Source organism: Puma concolor, chromosome D1, assembly GCF_028749965.1.
Source record: "Puma concolor isolate L17-30 chromosome D1, mPumCon1.1.hap2, whole genome shotgun sequence".
NCBI lineage: Eukaryota > Metazoa > Chordata > Mammalia > Carnivora > Felidae > Puma > Puma concolor.
In genome coordinates this window covers 45,961,917-45,980,824 of record NC_141676.1, presented here as the reverse complement: position 1 = coordinate 45,980,824, position 18,908 = coordinate 45,961,917, and the positions used below count along the sequence as shown (strand labels likewise).

At 37.3% G+C, this 18,908-nt stretch overlaps 1 protein-coding gene across 1 annotated transcript in view; it reads right to left on the bottom strand.

The window, feature by feature from the left end:
• The window catches only part of LOC147576642 (uncharacterized), a 116,213-nt gene that overhangs the window by 77,241 nt on the left and 20,064 nt on the right, over positions 1-18,908 (bottom strand). Inside the window, exon 2 of the mRNA XM_086676403.1 lies at positions 7,722-7,813. Coding sequence (XP_086532529.1) covers positions 7,722-7,813 — 92 coding nt within the window. The remainder of the gene's footprint in view (positions 1-7,721; positions 7,814-18,908) is intronic.

The window sequence follows — 18,908 nt, the reverse complement described above, 5'->3', positions numbered from 1 at the left end:
CTTTGCTTCCTCCTTTCCTCCTTGCTTTAAGTTTAGTTTGCTTCCCTCCCCTGCCCAGTTCCTTAAGGCAGAATGTTGTTGATTTGAGATCTTCCTTGTTTTTTAACATAAATATTTACAACTATAAGTTTCCTTCAGAACATGCTTTTGTGCATCTCATAAGTTTTAGCATGCTGTGTTTTTGTTTTAATTCATCTCAAAATATTTTCTAATTTCCCTTGTGACTTTTCTTTGACCCATTGGTTGTTTAAGAGTGTGCTGTTCAATGAGAAAAAATGAAATATGGCCTTTTGTAGCAACGTGGATGGAACTGGAGAGTGTGATGCTAAGTGAAATAAGCCATACAGAGAAAGACAGATACCATATGGTTTCACTCTTATGTGGATCCTGAGAAACTTAAGAGAAACCCATGGGGGAGGGGAACAAAAAAAAAAAAAAGGAGGTTAGAATGGGAGAGAGCCAAAGCATAAGAGACTGTTGAGAACTGAGAACAAACTAAGGGTTGATGGGGGGTGGGAGGGAGGAGAGGGTGGGTGATGGGTACTGAAGAGGGCACCTTTTGGGATGAGCACTGGGTGTTGTATGGAAACCAATTTGACAATAAATTTCATATAAAAAAAAAAAAAAGAGTGTGCTGTTTAGTTTCTACATATTTGTGAATATCCCAGATTTTCTTCTTTTATTGATTTCTAATTCCACTCCATCATTGTCAGTGAAGATATTTTGTATGAGTTCAATACTTTTAACCTTATCAAGCTTTGTTTAATGGTCTAACATATGTCCTACACCAAAGAATGTTCCATACACAGTTGAAAATAGCGTGTGTTCTAGTGGTTACTAGAAGGGAGGTGAGTGGGGGATGGGTTAAATAGGTGATGGAGATTAAGCAGTGCACTTGTTGTGAGGAGCACCAGGAGTTTTATGGAAGTGTGAAATGACTATATTGCGTATCTGAAAGTAATATTACACTGTATGTTAATTAACTGGAATTTAAATAAAAAAGAAAGGGGGTGCCTGGGTGGCTCAGTTGGTTAAAGCATTGGACTTCGGCTCAGGTCATGGTTCGTGAGGTCAAGTCCCACATTGCCCTGGGTAAGCTCAAGCCCCGCTTCGGGTGAGCACCCTTTCTTTCCCTCTCTCCCTCTCTCTTTTTCCTCTCTCTCTCTGTCCTTTGCTTACCCGCACACTCTCTCTCTCAAAAAAAAAAAAAAAAAAAGGAAAGAAAAGAGAAAAGAATGTGTGTTTTGCCATTGTTGGCTGAAGTGTTCTATATATGTCTGTTAGGTGTAGCTGTTTTATAGTTTTATTCATGTCTTATTTCCTTGTTTATCTTATGTCTAGTTGTTCTAATTAATTATAGAAAGGGAGGTTTGGGGGCACCTGGGTGGGTTAGTTGGTTAAGCGTGGGACTCTTGATTCTGGCTCAGGTCATGATCTCATGTTTGTGAGAGGGAACCCTGTGTTTGGTTTTGCACTGACAGTGCAGAGCCTGCTTGGGATTCTGTGTCTCATCTCCCTCTGCCCCTCTCCTGCTCACTTTCTCTCCCTCTTTCTCAAAATAAATAAATAAACTTAAAAAAGAGGAAAGTGAGGGTTTGAAGTCTCCGATTATTATTATTATAATTATTATTATTATCATTATTTCTCCCTTCAATTCTGTTTTTGCTTCATACATTTTAGGGCTCTGTTAGTTGTGCACATGTTTGTAATTGTTGTATCTTGATAAATTAACTATTTTATCATTATGTGATGTTCCTCTTTGTCTTATGTAATGACTTTTGTCTTAAAGTCTATTTTATCTGATATTAGAATATCCATTCCAGTTCTCTTTTGGTTATTGTTTGTTCTCTTTAGGTTCCTGAAATATCTTTTTCCATTCTTTCATTCTCAATCTATTTGTGACTTAGATCTAAGGTGTCTCTTGTAGACAGCACATGGTTAGATTAAGTTTTTTTATCCATTCTGCAATCTCTGCCTTAAAGGAGTTTAATCCATTTATATTTAATGTAATAACTGATAGTCTTTTGTGATTTGTCTATTTGTTATCTATATGTCTTTTTTTTTAACAGTTTATTATGAACTATGAGATCATGATTTGAGCCAAAATTAAGAGTTGGACACTTAATTTTTTTAAGTTAGTGTCTTTAAGTTATTTTCTTAGTCATTGCCCTGGAGATTACAATTAGCATCTTAATTTATAACAAAATAGTTCAAGATAATAACACTTAGTTTCAATATTATGTGAAAGCTGTTTCTATACAGCTCCTCCTCCACCTCTCATAGTACTATCTCAAATTACATGTTTATACATTTGTACCCATCAACATAGATTTATAATCACTGTTTTATGTAGTTGCCTTTTAAATCAAATAGATGAAAAAGAGAAGTTATAATAAAAAATATATTAAGATGGACTTTTATATTTAGCTATGTAGTTACCTTTATCAGTGTTCTTTATGTCTTTGTATGGATTTGAGTTACTGTCTAGTGTCCTTTTATTTCAGCAGGAAGGACTCCTTTTATCATTTCTTGTGAGGGATGTTCTACTTTAACCATCTCTTAGTTTTTATCTGGGAAAGTCTTAATTTCTTTTTCTTCTTTTTTTCTTTTTGGTAGGTTTTTGTGTGTGTGTGGTTAAAAAACATATAACATAAATTTACCAACTTAACAACTTTTAAGTGAACATTATGATATTGTTAACTATATGCATATTGTTGCACGACACTCTAGAATTGTTTCATCTTGCATGACTAAAACTCTGTACTCATTGAACACCAACTCCTCATTTTCTGCTTCCCCCAGCCCCTGGCAACCACTACTCCACGTTGTTTCAATTAGTTTGATTAGATATTATGTATAAGTGGAATCATGCAGTATTTGTCCTTTTGTGCTTAGCTTATTGTAGTTTACATAATGTCTTCAAGTTCCATCCATATTGTAGTATGTAACAGAATTTCCTTCTTTTTAAAGACTGAATAATATTCCATTGTACGTATATAATGTATTTATCTTATCTATTCATCTGTTAATGGATATTTAGGTTTCTTCCACATTTTGACTCTTTTAAAAAAATTTTTTTTTTCAACGTTTATTTATTTTTGGGACAGAGAGAGACAGTGCATGAACGGGGGAGGGGCAGAGAGAGAGGGAGACACAGAATCGGAAACAGGCTCCAGGCTTTGAGCCATCAGCCCAGAGCCTGACGCAGGGCTCGAACTCCCGGACCGCGAGATCATGACCTGGCTGAAGTCGGACGCTTAACCGACTGCGCCACCCAGGCGCCCCCATTTTGACTCTTTTAAATAATGCTTCAATAAACATCTCTCCTTCATTTATAAAGGATTATTTTGCCAGATGTAGAATTCTTAGTTGCTAATTTGTTTTCTTTTAACATTTTTAATATGTAATCCTGCACTCTGGCCTCTATGCATAGTTTCTGATAAGAAATTAGCTGTTAATCTTATTAACATAATTTATAATTTATAAATTTATAATTGTAAATTATAAATCTTCCACCTTTGTCCTTTTCCAGGATTGTATTGTCTCTTCTGGGTCCCTTGCTATTCCATATGAATTTTAGAATCATCTTTTCCGTTTCTGAAAATAGGCAGTTGAAATCTTGATACGAATGGCATTGAATCTGTAAATTTGGGCATTAAATCTTAACAATATTAAGTTTTAATCTGTGAACACAGAATGCTTTCCATTTATTCAGGTTTTCTTTAATTTCTTTCAGTAGTATTTTATCATTTTCAGTATATGAGTCTTGCACTTTCTCAGTTAAGTTTATTCCTAAATATTTTATTATTTTTAATATTATGAATAGAATTGTTTTATTAATTTCATTTCAGATTGTTCATTGCTGGAGCATGATCTCTTGTTCATGACAAGTCACTTTTTTTTTGCTGTTTTCATGATTCCCACTGTCTTTGGTTTTTGACAATTTGATTATAATGTGTCTTAATGCATATCTCCTTGAGTTTATCCTACTTGAAGTTCATTGAGCTTCTTGGATAAGAAGACTCATACTGGGAGGTTATATTCATTATTTCTTCAAACATTCTTTCTGTTTCTTTCTCTTCTTTTCTTTTGAGATTCCCGTTAGATGTATGTTGGTATACTCACAAGTCTCTGAGACTAATCATTTTTCTTCATTCTTTCTTTGTGCTCCTCAGAGTGGGTAATCTCAAATGACCTCAAGTTCACAGCTTCTTTCTTCTGGCTGTTTAAATATACTGTTGAACCCCTTAAGTATATATTTTTAAATTCAATTATTGCATTTTTCAAATCTAGACTTTTTATTTGGTTTCTTTTTTACATTTTGTATCTCTTCATTGATATTATCTATTTGATGAAACTTTATTCTCCTGGTTTCCTTTACTTCCTTGTACAAAGAACATTTTGAACATTACAATGCAAGAACTCCAGAAATTACATTCTTCCCTCCCTAGGATTTGTTGTAGTTGTTTGTTTATTGAGTTTTCTCAACTAGTTTTGTAAACTCTTGTTGTTGTTGTTGTTGTTTAGGGGCACTGTAGTATCTATTCCATTAGTTTAGTGGTCAGCTAATGATTTGACAGAGATTTCTTTAATGCCTGGAAAAATGATAACAGAAAACCTTCCAATTTGCCAAGAGTCTCTCTGTACATGTTGTGACACATCTTCAATACTCCATCAACAACTCTTCCTGAGCCTTCCTTACTGCTTGAGCAGAACCTGAAGGCCAGGTAGAGATGGAAGTTCAGTATCTTCTCAGGTCTTTTCTGAGAATACACTAGCCTTGGATATGCACCCAGCCTTTTAGAGCCTTAGGAATATGTGGAAGCTTTCCAAAGGTCTTATTCTCCAAAACATCTCATTTCTCATACTTTCATCGCAAGCTTTTATATTTTTTCTATTGCTTGCCCCAGTTGTTATCTTTTAGCTCAGGCATTAGCAACGAATACATTTGCCTTTCAATATGTTTGATAAGCACTCCCCCAGGTAGCTGCTTCAGACTTTGGAGAGAGCTAAGTTAAGAGAAACTAAGGCAAGTCCTTTGGTTTGGTCTTTCAGGGAACCATCAGACAAATCAAAATAAACCACTACAGTTCTTTGAGAATGAAGTTTGCTTTGCTCCCTCTAGTACTAGAAACCTATACCCAAAATGGAAGCTGTTGTCTTGAAGGGTGTTGCTAAACCAGGCAGTAGGGAATGAAGGATGGGGAGGAAGTAAGTTAAAATGCCACAGAGCTCTCTTACTAAGATTTGGCTGTTTTATTTATTTATTTATTTAGCCTTAATTAATCATTTTCCTGGTTGCTGTAAACTTTTAATTAGTTTCTGGGGTTCTGAAAAAGTTGGTTTTGATAGTTTTTGCTACTTTACTTACTGCTTTTGTGGAGGGACAGAATTTTGGATTTTTGTACTTTGCTCTTTTCACTGATTCACTTTGATTTTGAAACTCATTTAAAGACTTTCTATTTAAAGGGTTATAAATATATTCCCTTAAATTTTCTTTTACTATTTGAACGATAATGTGTGTTGTTTTTTTTTTTAAACACATGGGTCTGTAATCCATAAAAAAATTATTCTGTGAACAATGTGAGGAAAAGATTGTAGTCAGCTGAATAGTAGTCCCCCAGAAGCCAGTGAATGTTACCTTATATTGCAAAAGGAACTCAGCAGATGTGATTGGAGAGTTTGAAATGGGGAGATTACTTTGTATTATCTGAGTGGGTCTGATAGAATCACGAGATCCTTATAAAGAGGAGGCAGGAGATCAGAAAGTAGGAGGAGGAGTAGGAGGAAATATGACAGTGGAAGCAAGGTGTTAGTGTGTTGCAAGAAATGGACCAAAAGGCAAGAAATGTAGGCAGCTTCTAGAGGCTAACAAATACAAGAATACAAGAAACCTTCAGAAGGAGCACATTGATTTTAGAATTTTGACTTCCAGAACTATAAGAGAATAAATTGTTGTTTTAAGCCACTAAGTTTGTGGTAATTTGTTAAGCAGCAATAGGAAACTAATACAGGTTATTTTGGTCTGAGCAACTGACAGAATGGAGTTTCCATTTATAAGATACATGGGAAGCAGGTTTGGGAAAGAAAGACAGTATTCAAAACTAATGGTCATCGACATATAAATGGGGGTCATCGACATATAAATGCCATTTAAAATAATGAGACTGGCTGAGATAATCTGGGGAAAGAAGGTAGATAGAAAAGAGAGCTGAGCATTAAGCCTTAGTGGACTCCAATAAATGGTGAAAAAGAAGAATCGACAAGGGAACCCCAACTCTACATGTGTTACCCTGGAAGATAATCAGATAGAAATTTTTGTAGTAGGATGTTTAACCAAAGGCATTGTAGTGCTGGAGAAATTGAGTTAAATCTCCCACTTAAATTTTTAACATGTCAAAAAATGGAATAGTGGTATCATCAAAGAAAGTCATTAAAAAAATTTTTTTTAATGTATTTATTTTTTAATTTACATCCAAGTTAGCATTTAGTGCTATAATGATTTCAGGAGTAGATTCCAGTGATTCATCCCCTATGTATAACACTCAGTGTTCATCCCAACAAGTGTCCTCCCAATGTCCCTTACCCATTTAGCCCATACCCCCACCCACAACCCCTCCAGCAACCCTCAGTTTGTTCTCTGTATTTAAGAGTCTCTTATGCTTTGTCCCTCTCCTTGTTTTTATATTGTTTTTGTTTCCCTTCCCTTATGTTCATCTGTTTTGTGTCTTAAATTCCTCATATGAGTGAAGTCATATGGTTAATTTCACTTAGTCATATGGTTAATTTCTGACTGGTTAATTTCACTTAGAATAATACCCTCTAGCTCCATCCACATAGTTGCAAATGGAAATATTTCATTCTTTTTGATTGCTGAGTAATACTACATTGTATATATATAGACTACATCCCAAGAAAGTCATTTCTTAAGGAAAGAAAGGCACAAATATTTGTGAAATGGCAGAAATACAAAGAGGCTTTAAGATATAACGAGTTCTTCAAGCATTTAACAAAAAGAGTATGAACATAAGGGCAAAAAAATTTTTATAAGCAATGTACAACTATATTCTAGTCATCATCTGAAGGGATGCAAAAGAAAAATACAGTTAAGAGCAAAATGGATCAGAATTTGAATTTTACTTTGCCTCCTACCCATTGGGTGACCTCAGGTTTAGGAAATAAGTTACTCAACTTCTCTGATTTTCATTTTTTTTCTCATCTATAGAAACAACTGCATTTACTACAATGAGCTTTGTGTGGATTGGGTAACACGTGTTAGTGCCTAGAACACAGTTTATATTCAATGAATGGTGGGTTTTCTCATTCCATGCTCCCATCAGAATCCAAGTCTTAAATATAAGCAATGTGATAAAATTTGACTTGTGGATCTGGTTTTCAACTTATGTTTTGAGCAGAAATATCAGGCTTACCAAGTTCTATACTATGAAGTAAAGTGAGTTGGAGAGGAGATCCCCAGATTTTAGTAAAATCCCCAGATTTAGTAGTCTTCACAAGTCCTCACAATATCTATGGCAATATAAGGCACAAGCTCCCTCCACCCTACTCTCAAGATAAAATTAGAAAGTTTTTAAAGGTCTTTCTAAAAAGTGAGATTTGTTTCTCAGAAACGGAGTTGAAGCCAGATTAGGAAGCCACTATTTCAGAGAAGGGTACTTCAGACATATAATAATTAGACAAGGATTGAAAAAGAGAAAACAAACCCCACAAATGAAAAATCTTCCTGAAGGTGGAGGTAAAAGGAAAGGATTGCAAAGTCCATCCTCTGGCTCTTGTCCGTTGTCATCTGTTCAAGCTTAAAAACAAAACAAAGTAAAATAAATTGTAAAATAAAGTCCTGCTAAACCTGGTTCTAAGCCAGATGCGTCCGTAGAACAGCTTGTCCCCCTTTCTTCTTTGCAAGCACAAAGGAAACTCAAAGGACCAGATGAAGGGCTATATTGCTAGCGCTGGAGAACCAGTCACCTCACTCCTGCCAAATGACCAAACACCTCTACACTCCCTCACGATTTAGTGAACTCCCTCTTTCACCTGCTCTGTTCTGCTCTTTGGACACTCACTCCTCCTATAGTACAGCCTATGGCACACACACGGTGCTACCCTGGAGAAGGAGAAACCCCAGTGAGGAACTTGGGTTGCTGCCTGCACCACTGTTTATGGAGGGACAGGGAGAGGTTTTACAACAACTCTTAGCACACTGTGTCATTCTCTGTGTCTGTTCCACCAAGCTCCTTGTTGTGGCTGTGACTTACATGTAACGATGTTGGATACAAGAGAGAGCATTTAACATATGTGCCATGTTCCCAGCCCTATCAATGGCCCATGTGGATCGAGTAACCCTGTTTTGTATCATGTGACCACCTCTCCCCATATTCTCTGCTAACTGAGGCCAGTCGTGCCCCTGATTGAAAAACCACCAACACATAGGCTGGCTCATGTCCTGTGCAGTGAAATGGCATGAAATGCTTTACCTTACCTGAAGTAAGGGTTTGCTTACTGAAGATTGAATCTTATAAAAAAATGAGTGCAGTTAAATTTTTACTTTATATATTGCAAGCACTTCCTGCCATCCAGGATGGAAACACAGCTTGCTTTTGGAAGCGGACGAATGGAAATTGACGAATGGAAGCCTAGGGAGGAGAAATTTGTTCAAGCATACTCTAACAAAGAATTGGGCTGCCCTTACCTGGAGGGTAGGATAACTCACAGCTTCTAAACACTGTACCAAGGAAGTGCAGGGCCAGCACTAGGGTAAAGCAAGCAAGGCACCCAGGATGCAACATTTCAGGAGGTGCTCCCTCTCAGGGTTGTGCAAGTGCATGGTTGGTACATAGAGTTGAAAATCTTCTGGAATTTTACACCCTGGGCACTTTGATTGCTTCACCCTAGTCCTGGGTCCATGTGGCACTCTAGATTATTAGGTAATGAGCTGTGGCAAACAGATTCATAGTCACAGGAGTTTAATGGCAGAATGTTTGAAAGATTCAGCAAGTTGAGGCACCTGTGTGGCTCAGGCGGTTGAGTGTCCTACTTTGGTTCAGGTCATGATCTCACGGTTTGTGAGTTTGAGCCCCATGTCGGGCTCTGTGCTGACAGCTCAGATCCTGGAGCCTGCTTCGGAATCTGTGTCTCCCTCTCTGTCTCTCTATGCCCCTCCCCTGAACACCCCTCTCTCTCAAACTAACTAACTAACTAACTAAATAAATAAATAAATAAACATTTTAAAAAGAGAGAGAGAGAGAGATTCAGCAAGTTAAAGATGAGAGCAGACGCTCAAAATTCTGATCTCTGAGAGGATAAGAACATGCCAACCCAAAATATGCCACTTTTGCATACTGATGATTTTGAGCTGAAGGCAGCTGAGAAACAACAGATTAAGGAAAGGCTCTCTGATCTCCCCCTTCCTACCTAAAAGCAGATCAGAAATTTTCTCTTTAGAAAGGTACTCTACTAGGAAGAGAGGAAGAGTGTCACCATCAGACACTAGGAGTCAATGCCAAGATGGATATGTACGAACAAACCTACTGAAATAACCCTTAGCTTCTATTAGTTTCCCTGTATATCCTAGTCACTTCCTTGCAAACTACCACTCCTGAAAGAGTAAACTCTTCTTTGTCTTGTCACTTCACAAATTTATAATTCTTTGTTTGTTTTTTAAAGTATATAAGCTCTTGGTACTAAACTGCTACTTCGGTCTTCGGTTTTCCTATAAAGGCTCCAAGTGCATGTAAAAATATTAAATGAAAACTTTTTACTTTTCTCCTGTTTGATCTTATGCCAGTTAATTAATTAATTAATTTATTTATTTTTGAGGTGTTCTAGAAAATTTTTATTTTTTATTTTTTATACAATTTATTGTCAAATTGGCTTACGTGAAACTTACCCAGTACTCATCCCTCCTCAATGCCCATCACTCATTTTCACCTCTTCCCCACCCTCTGATCCCCCCTCAGTTTGTTCTCTGTATTTAAGAATCTCCTGTGGTTCCCTCCCTCTTATGTCAGTTTAACTCTCAGGTCCAGCTACAGAACATAAGAGGGTAGAGGAAAGATTTTCTTCTGCTATGTGGGCCAAGAATATGTTGAAGAGAACAAATGAAATTTTGAGTAATCTGAAAATGCAAGCTGGAAAAAAGATAAAGAGTGAGGAGATCAATGGATAGTAGAGAGAGAAAGAGATCCACAGAGTATCCGATAGGCAGAGAGTAGTCGGTCCTGTCACATTAGACAGATAATTGTTGAATTTCTACTCCTGAAGGCCCTAGAGCTATTTTGGACCATGTGGCCCTATGGAACCCAGCCCTACCATGGCTTCTGCCACTCATGAGTGAATCTTTCTGTGGCAAGCTGCAGAAAATAGGTCCAACCTTAGCAGAAGAGAATTTATTCAAAAGGCATTGGGATTAGAATCCAACTGACTAGAGGTGGGCGAGTCATGCCTGAGAACCAAGACATCCCTGGAGACAACAGCGGCCTCAGTATCAAGAAAGGTCTGGTCAGAATGTGTAGTACAGACAGAGTAAAACTTGATCATTGATAGCTTTAGTGTGCTTTCCCCTGTGTTAGAGATTCACATTCCAGGGTGGAGGGGAATATACAATGCCCTAGTTTAGCTTGGGTCAAAGGCCTGCCCTCCTAGCTTGTGTCACAAGCCAAGTCCCACATAATGGTTCTATCAAATTAAGTGGAAGAGGTGATGGGGCAAAAGGTAATTGGGCCACAAAGAAGGTTGAAACGATGACTATCGGGAAGCCCAAACAAGAACTGTCCGCTGCCCAACAACATGGCTTTTTGTCCTTCCAGGGGTTCCCACAGACCTTCCCACATGTCTGAGATCCCTGTCTTTTATTCCTGTGAGTACCATTACCCCAGCTACCCCATAAATGTTATTTTTGAATGATTCTCTGTTCCTTGCAACCAACACAGCTGAGGCATATTGCTGAGGAAGGCAGTGCTTTTCTGTATTTTCCTTTGTCTGTATCCTACAGAAATTATCAAAACTTCTGGAAATACTCCAAACTTCCTTCTTCAGGGGGTATTTTCTTCTGGATACTTTGGTCTTTTCTGTCAGCTTTCTCTTGACACTTTTTCCACATGGGAAGGTGTGATGAGAAAAATAACTTTTGTTTTTCTAAGTTGCTACCTAGGCATTTTACAGTACGATGACCTTACTCACACTGAGTCTGAACATTTAGATAAGGACTTGAGTTTAGGATTCCCACCATAAATTCCCATTTTGCCGTCCCCAGAGCACCTTTTAAAATAACTACCTAGTGGGGTGCCTGGGTGGCTCAGTTGGTTGAGTGTCCAACTCTTGGTTTCAGCTCAGGTCATGATCCCAGGGTCGTGGGATCAAGCCCTGTGTCGGGCTCCACACTGAGTGTGAAGCCTGCTTGGGATTCTCTCTTTCCCTTTCTCTCTGCCACTCTCTGTCACTCATGCTCACTATAAATAAATAAATCATCACTTAGAAATAAACAAATAACCACATTTATTAAGGCTGTGAAAAGTTGGTGACCTCTGCCCCAGCCACATTAGTGAGTAATAGGTGCATGCTACCCTATTCTATTTCCTGCTCGTTCATGACCTGACACAGAGGACTGCCCTTCCCCTAGCTCATTGCACATCCACTCCCATTTCTGGGATTTATAAGCAACAAATCTTAGCGCTTTACTTCTTTTGTGAGTGTACTAAACCTGCTTCTTCAGTGAAAACAACCCTGGGGTATTTTACTTGCCCAAAATTGGAACTCCAATGCTTGAGGAGCTATGTGCTGACGCCTGTGGGTGGATTGTGCCCCCTCATGCAGCAGGTCATTTTCTGAATGTTCTTAATTCAATACATCAGCTCCAGTTTTCCAAAACAAAAGGGAAAAGGGTCATAATATTATAGCTATTTCCTTTCTCAGTTAATGTCTTAGCCTGGTATTGCTCAGAGATCAGCCCAAGCAGGGGCAATACATGGGCCCTCCTGCTCCACTGCAAAGGAAACAATCAACAAAACTAAAAGGCAACCGATGGAATGGGAAAAGATATTTGCAAATAACATTCCGGATAAAGCGCTAGTATCCAAAATCTATAAAGAACTCACCAAACTCCACACCCGAAAAACAAATAATCCACTGAAGAAATGGGCAGAAGACATGAATAGACACTTTTCCAAAGAAGACATCCAGATGGCCAACAGACCGATGAAAAGATGCTCAACATCACTCCTCATCGGGTAAATACAAATCAAAACCACAACGAGATACCACCTCACACTGGTCAGAGTGGCTAAAGTTAACAACTCAGGAAACAACAGATGCTGGAGAGGATGTGGAGATACAGGAACCCTCTTGCACTGTTGGTGGGAATACAAACTAGTGCAGTCACTCTGGAAAACAGTGTGGTGGTTCCTCAAAAAATTAAAAATAGAAATACCCTATGACCCAGCAATAGCACTGCTAGGAATTTACCCAAGGGATACAGGAGTGCTGATGCACAGGGGCACTTGTACCCCAATGTTTATAGCAGCACTTTCAACAATAGCTAAATTATGGAAAGAGCCTAAATGTCCACCAACTGACAAATGGATAAAGAAGATGTGGTTTATATATACAATGGAATTCTACTTGGCAATGAGAAAGAATGAAATCTGGCCATTTGCAGCAACATGGATGGAACTGGAGGGTATTATGCTAAGTGAAATGAGTCAGTCACAGAAAGACAGATACCATATGTTTTCACTCATATGTGGATCTTGAGAAAATTAACAAAAGACCATGGGGGGAGGGGAGGGGGAGAAAAGTTACAGAGAGAGAGAGAGAGAGAGAGAGAGAGAGAGAGGCAAACCATAAGAGACTTATATACTGAGAACAAACTGAGGGTTAATGGGGGGTGGGGGAGAGGGGAAAGTGGATGATGGGCATTGAGGAGTGCACTTGTTGGGATGAGCACTGGGTGTTGTATGGAAACCAATTTGACAATAAATTATATTTAAAAAAAAAGATATAATTCACATGCCATAAAAGTCATCCTTTTAAGGAATACAATTCAATGGTTGTTGTATAGTCACAAAATTGTACAACTATCATTACTATGAAATACAGAATATTTTCATCAGTTACTTCCCATTCTCCCCTTCTCTCAACTCTTGAAAATTACTAATTTAACTTTCAATCTCTGTGAATTTGCTTATTCTAGACATTTCACACAAATGGAATCATATAGTATGTGACATTGTGTGTCTAGCTTCTTTTACCTAGCATAATCTTTTTGGGGTCCATCCACACTGTAACATGTATCAGTACTTACTTCCTTTTATGGCTAAATAATATGCCATTGTATGGATACATCACAATTTATCTTCTCATAATTGATAGATACTTGGGTTGTTTCCACTTTTTGGCAATTATGAACATTGCTGCTATAAAAATCATGTACAAATTTTTGTATCAGCATATTTTCAATTCTATTTGGTATCTATGGTGTACAATTACTGTGTCAAATGGTACTTCTATGGATAATATTTTGAGAAACTGACACTGTTTTCCAGAGTGGCTGCACCATCTACAAAATATGAGGGTTCCATTCTACATCCTCAACAACACTTGTCCATTATTTTTATTTATATTTTAATCATTCTAGTGAGTGTGAAATGGTATCTCATTGTGGTTTAAAATTTTTTCTTTTAATGCTTATTTTATTTTTGAGAGAGAGAGAGAGACAGACTGTGAGCAGGAGAGGAGCAGAGAGAGAGGGAAACATGGAATCTGAAGCAGGCTCCAGGCTCCGAGCTGTCAGCTCAGAGCCCCATGCAGGGCTTGAACCCACGAACTGTGAGATCATGACCCAAGCCGAAGTCAGACGCTTAACTGACTGAGCCACCCAGGCACCCTTCATTGTGGTTTAGATTTACATTTCCCTAATGGCTGATGATGTTGGGCATCTTTTCATGTGCTTACTGGCTATTTGTGTAACTTCTCTGGAGAAATGTCTATATGCCCATATTTTAATTGGATTATCTTTTTTTTAACATTTATTTTTATTTTGAGAGAGCACAAGAAGAGGAGGGGCAGAGAGGGAGGGAGAGGGAATCCTAAACAGTGGCAGTGCAGAGCCTGATGCGGGGCTTGAACCCACAAACCGCGAAGTCATGACCTGAGCAGAAAACCACCTGTATTCTGTATTTATGTATTCTGAATACTGGTGTCTTATCTATGAGTTGCAAATATTTTTTCCATCTGGCTTGTTATTTCACTTTCTTGACAATGAAGCACAGATGTTTTTAATTTGGATGAAGTTCAATATATCTATTTTTTATTTGTTTGCTTGTGCTTTGGGTGGTGTATCTAAGAAATCATTGGCTAACCCAAAATAATAAAACCTTACACTCATGTTGTCTTCTAAGAGTTTAATAGTTTCAGCTTTTACATTTATGTCTTTGATTCATTTTGAATTAACTTTTGTATGTGGTGTGAGGTGGGGGTCCAAATTCACTCTTTTGTGTAAGGATGTGTACACTCTTTTGTGTATATCTAGTTGTCCCAGCATCATCTGTAAAAACAGATTATTTTTTTCCCCATTGACTTGTTTTGGTAGCCTTGTTGAAAATCAAATGACTGTATATATAAGGGTTTATTTCTGGACTCTCAATTCAGTTTCATTAACCCATATTGCTATCTTTATGCCAGTATCACACTGTCTTGATTACTGAAGCTTTGTAGTGTTTGTCCTCCAACTGTGACCTTTTTCAAAGTTATTTTTGCTATTCTTGGTCCCTTGCTATTCCATGTAGAATTGTAGGATTAACTTGTCAATTTCTGCAAAAGAAAAACTCCTAGGATTTTGATAGGGATTGCACTGAATCTGTAGGTCAATTTGAAGAGTATTGCCATCCTAACAATGTTAAATTTTCCAATCTGTGAACACATCTTTGCATTTATTAGGTCTTCTTTAAGTTCTTTCAAAAATTTAATAATTAAAAAAATTATTTCTAAGTATTTTTGATGCTATCACAAACATATTTTTTTTCTTAATTTTCTGACTGTACTTAACTGTTATATAGAGTACAACTGATATTTGTGCATTGATTTGGCATGATGAAACTTCAGTGAATTAATTCATTTCTAGTTTTAATGGATTCCTTAGGTTTTTCTATATACAGGATTATGTTCCCTGAAAGTGTAAGTAGTATTACTTCTTCCTTTCCAATTTGGATGCCATTTATTTATATTTTTTTGCTTAATTGCCCTGATTAGACTCTCTAGCACTATGTTGAATAGAAGTGGCAAGAGCAAACATCTTATTATTCCTGATCTCAGGAGAAAGCTTTAAATCTTTCACCATTAAGTATGATGTTGGCTGTGGTCTTATCAAATTGAGGAAATTTCCTTTCTATCTTAGTTTGTTGTGAGTGGCTCAGTCGGTTAAGCTTCTGAGTTCAGTTCAGGTCATGATCTCACGGTTCATGAGTTCAAGCCCTGAGTAGGTCTCTGTGCTGACAGCTCGGAGTCTGGAGCCTGTTTCTGATTCTGTGTCTCCCTCTCTCTCTCTGCCCCTCCCCTGCTCACACTCTGTCTCTCTGTCTCTCTCTTGAAAATAAACATTAAAAAAATGAAAAAAAAAGACATATTGAGATGATCATGTGGGTGTTTTCTTTTTAACTTTATTGTATTAATTTGGTGTATTACATTGATTTGTAGATGTTAAACCAACCTTGCATTCTTGGGATAGGTCCCACTTGCTCATGGAATATAATCTTATATGCTACTGGATGTGCTTGCAAATTCACAAACATGCAGCTAGTATTTTACTGAGGATTTTTTCTTTTACTATATTCATGAGGGATATTGGTCTGTTCTTTCATTTTTTCCTTGTGATGTCTTTGGTTTTGATATTAGGCTGATACTGGCCTCACAGAATGAGTTGTGAAGTGTTCCTTCCTCTTCTATTTCTTTAGAGAGTTTGGTAAAACCCTTAGCAATAGAACTAAGGCCAAGAAAATGAAAGACTGCTTTGTGCTAAATAATTCTACCCTTCTGAGTTATAATAAAAAATACTATATACAAAGATGGATTGTAATAAATAAGGTAATAAATATTTAAGAGATAAAAATCAAGCCAACACATTTTGTCCCAGATAACGTTTACTCATACCTGAATTTTCTAGAGGTAATCTACTTAAGCCATATCATAAATTTATTTTTAGACTAATTTAGTGTTTGTAAAATGGAAATATACATATTCTTTGAAAAGCATTCAAGCAACAGAGCAACATATCAATAAATTAAAAAAATAAAATCCTATCACCTAGAAATAAACATCAAACTATTTGGTGAACACCATTTTAGATTATGTTTGATATCGCAGCTATTTATGTATTTAAATGTACTCATTGTTTATCTCCAGTCCTTTTATCTTACCTTCGCTATACTTAAATTTCATGGATATATGGATTTTATTGAAAGTAATTTTTTTCTAGGACTCCTGGATACAGTGATTTCTAAGTTTCTTTATGCTTAGGAGTATAAATATGCTTCCTTATATGCAAACAACTTGCCTGTGTAGTATTCTTGTCTTCTATTTCAACTTTCTAGGTGTTGCTCTATCTTCTGGCACTGAATATTGCTGTGAAAGAATCAAAGCATAATCCAAATTTCCCATTACAGATCACCTTCTTTTTCTGTGTGGATGCCTGAAGAACACTGTTTAATCCTTGAAATTTAACTGAATTTGAATGTTTCATCTCAGTTCAATCACTCATTTCACTTTTTTTCAGAAACAAGATGGGCCTTTTAGTTTGCAGATCTAGTTTTTTTTAATACCTTTTTTTCCCCCCTGCTGCACATTTTAGGCTCACTCTTTTAGGGATATTAATTGGACAAGGTTCTCTACAATGCTCTAACATTTGTTTTCTTTTCCTCTTCCATTGTAGTGATTAATTAGGCCTTCTCTTGTGTTAGAAATCTCATTTCAGTTGCGCCTGTTGTTTCTTGATATTTTATATTAATTTGTTAGGTGAACGTTGGTGTTATTTTCGTCCTTATATTGTCTTCTTAACTCTGAAATCTCCTTTTTCTGTCTCCTATGGTCATTTTATATCGTGTCCAGGCTTTTGCTTTATTAAATTAATATTCTTAGTAAATTTTCTTTAGGTGTAAAATATTGTGAAAATTTTTATTCTGTTCCTTAGTACCTAACATGCATAGTATTTTAAACAGTTATAGATGTTTCTTCTTAAACATTCCCCCATCCCTCTAAACTTTCACCATTCCAGTATGTTGCTAGGAAAGGGGGAGAATGTTTAATGTGTTTTTCTATTTCTACCATATTTTAATTCTATCAGTTAGGATGCTTTTGGCCACAAATAACAAAATCTCTAAAAATGTTGCAAACAAAAACTGTAGTGAAGCCCCCTGATATCCCCCTGCTTTTTTGTAATGCAAGTGCCTGACTTAAGCTTTGACTGCTGAGACATCCATTACAAAGAGACACCCACTTCAAAGAGGGCTATCTCAAACACAGGTCAGACACACAAATACAGAAACCACCAGGCTCCTTCCCTATACCAAGGCGCCTTTGTTTCAAAAATCTTGGTAGATTCCCATAAATGACCTTTTGGGCCACTTGTTTTTCCTCTTTCCATGCTTTAAATCCCTGCTCTTATGTTTTAAATTCACCATTTAATAGTGAGCCCATGAAACCCTAGGCCCCGGCCCTCAACTCCAATAAAGCAGAACCCCAGGCCAGTGTGCACTCAGTCTATCTGCCTACAACCTTGCTGTGTGGTGCCATGTGTGCTATGTAATTTACAGGTCCTGTAGGTGCTAAGCCTTCATTTTTACAAAGTTTCTTGATGATTATTGCTGAAAGCCATCTTGCAATCATAATAAAAAGCACAAGGGCCCATCCAGTCACAACACTGATTACGGACAGTCTGGGACTGGCACAAAACAAAGACATTCTACCTAGTATCTAGAGGTAGTCAGTTCCAAGGCTGGCTCCACAGTTTATGTCATCAAGGATGCAGGCTCTTCCCATCTTTCTCTTCTGCTGTACTCAAAATCACAAGATGGCTGCCACAGCTCCAAAGTTCAAATCCATACATACCAGCATCCCAGGCTGCAAGGTGGGGGAAAGGACTCTGAGGACCTTGTTATTTTTTTAGCTCTCTCTTTTTTTTCAGAAAGGAAAATCTTCCTCAAAACTTTTCTTCTTTATGCCACAACACTTAAACAGACTTCTTCCATTTTGCCAGAAATAGATCGTGTGCCTTCCCTAAATAAGTCCCTGATACAGAACTGGATTGTCATGATTGGTCTTAAGACAGCGATTCTGAACTGAAGGTGATTTTTGCTTTCTGGCAATCTCTAGAAATAGTTTTGGCTGTTTAAACTTGTGAGAGATGTTACTGGCGTCTAGTGGGTAGAGATCAGGGATGTTGCTAACCATTCTACGAGGCACAGAACAACCCCCCACAACAAACAGGTACCTGGCCCCAAACATCAATAATGCTGAAGTTGAAAAATCCTGGTATGAGCAAGTCATAATTCATCTCATTCTCTGGGGCTTGACACATTGCCATCCAAACCAAAATCAGGGTTCTATGGGTATAGATGAAGGGGAGAATATCAATTGAGTATACATACTACCTATCCATACACCATTATCTAGTGAGAGGAAACTGATTTTCAGTTAGAATACTAATCAATAATTTATTTTTCTTACCAAAAGAATTGTTAGACTGTCCTTCCTTTGCCATACAAAGGACAAAATAGAACTCAGAGAGAAGTAAAAGGTCTCAGCTGTATACAGAGAAATGCTTCGGAGTTATGCAGTCAGAAAAAGAGAGAACAATTGGGGTTTAACAAGTGAAAAATACTTTTACAGAGAATTAGAAGAATAAACTT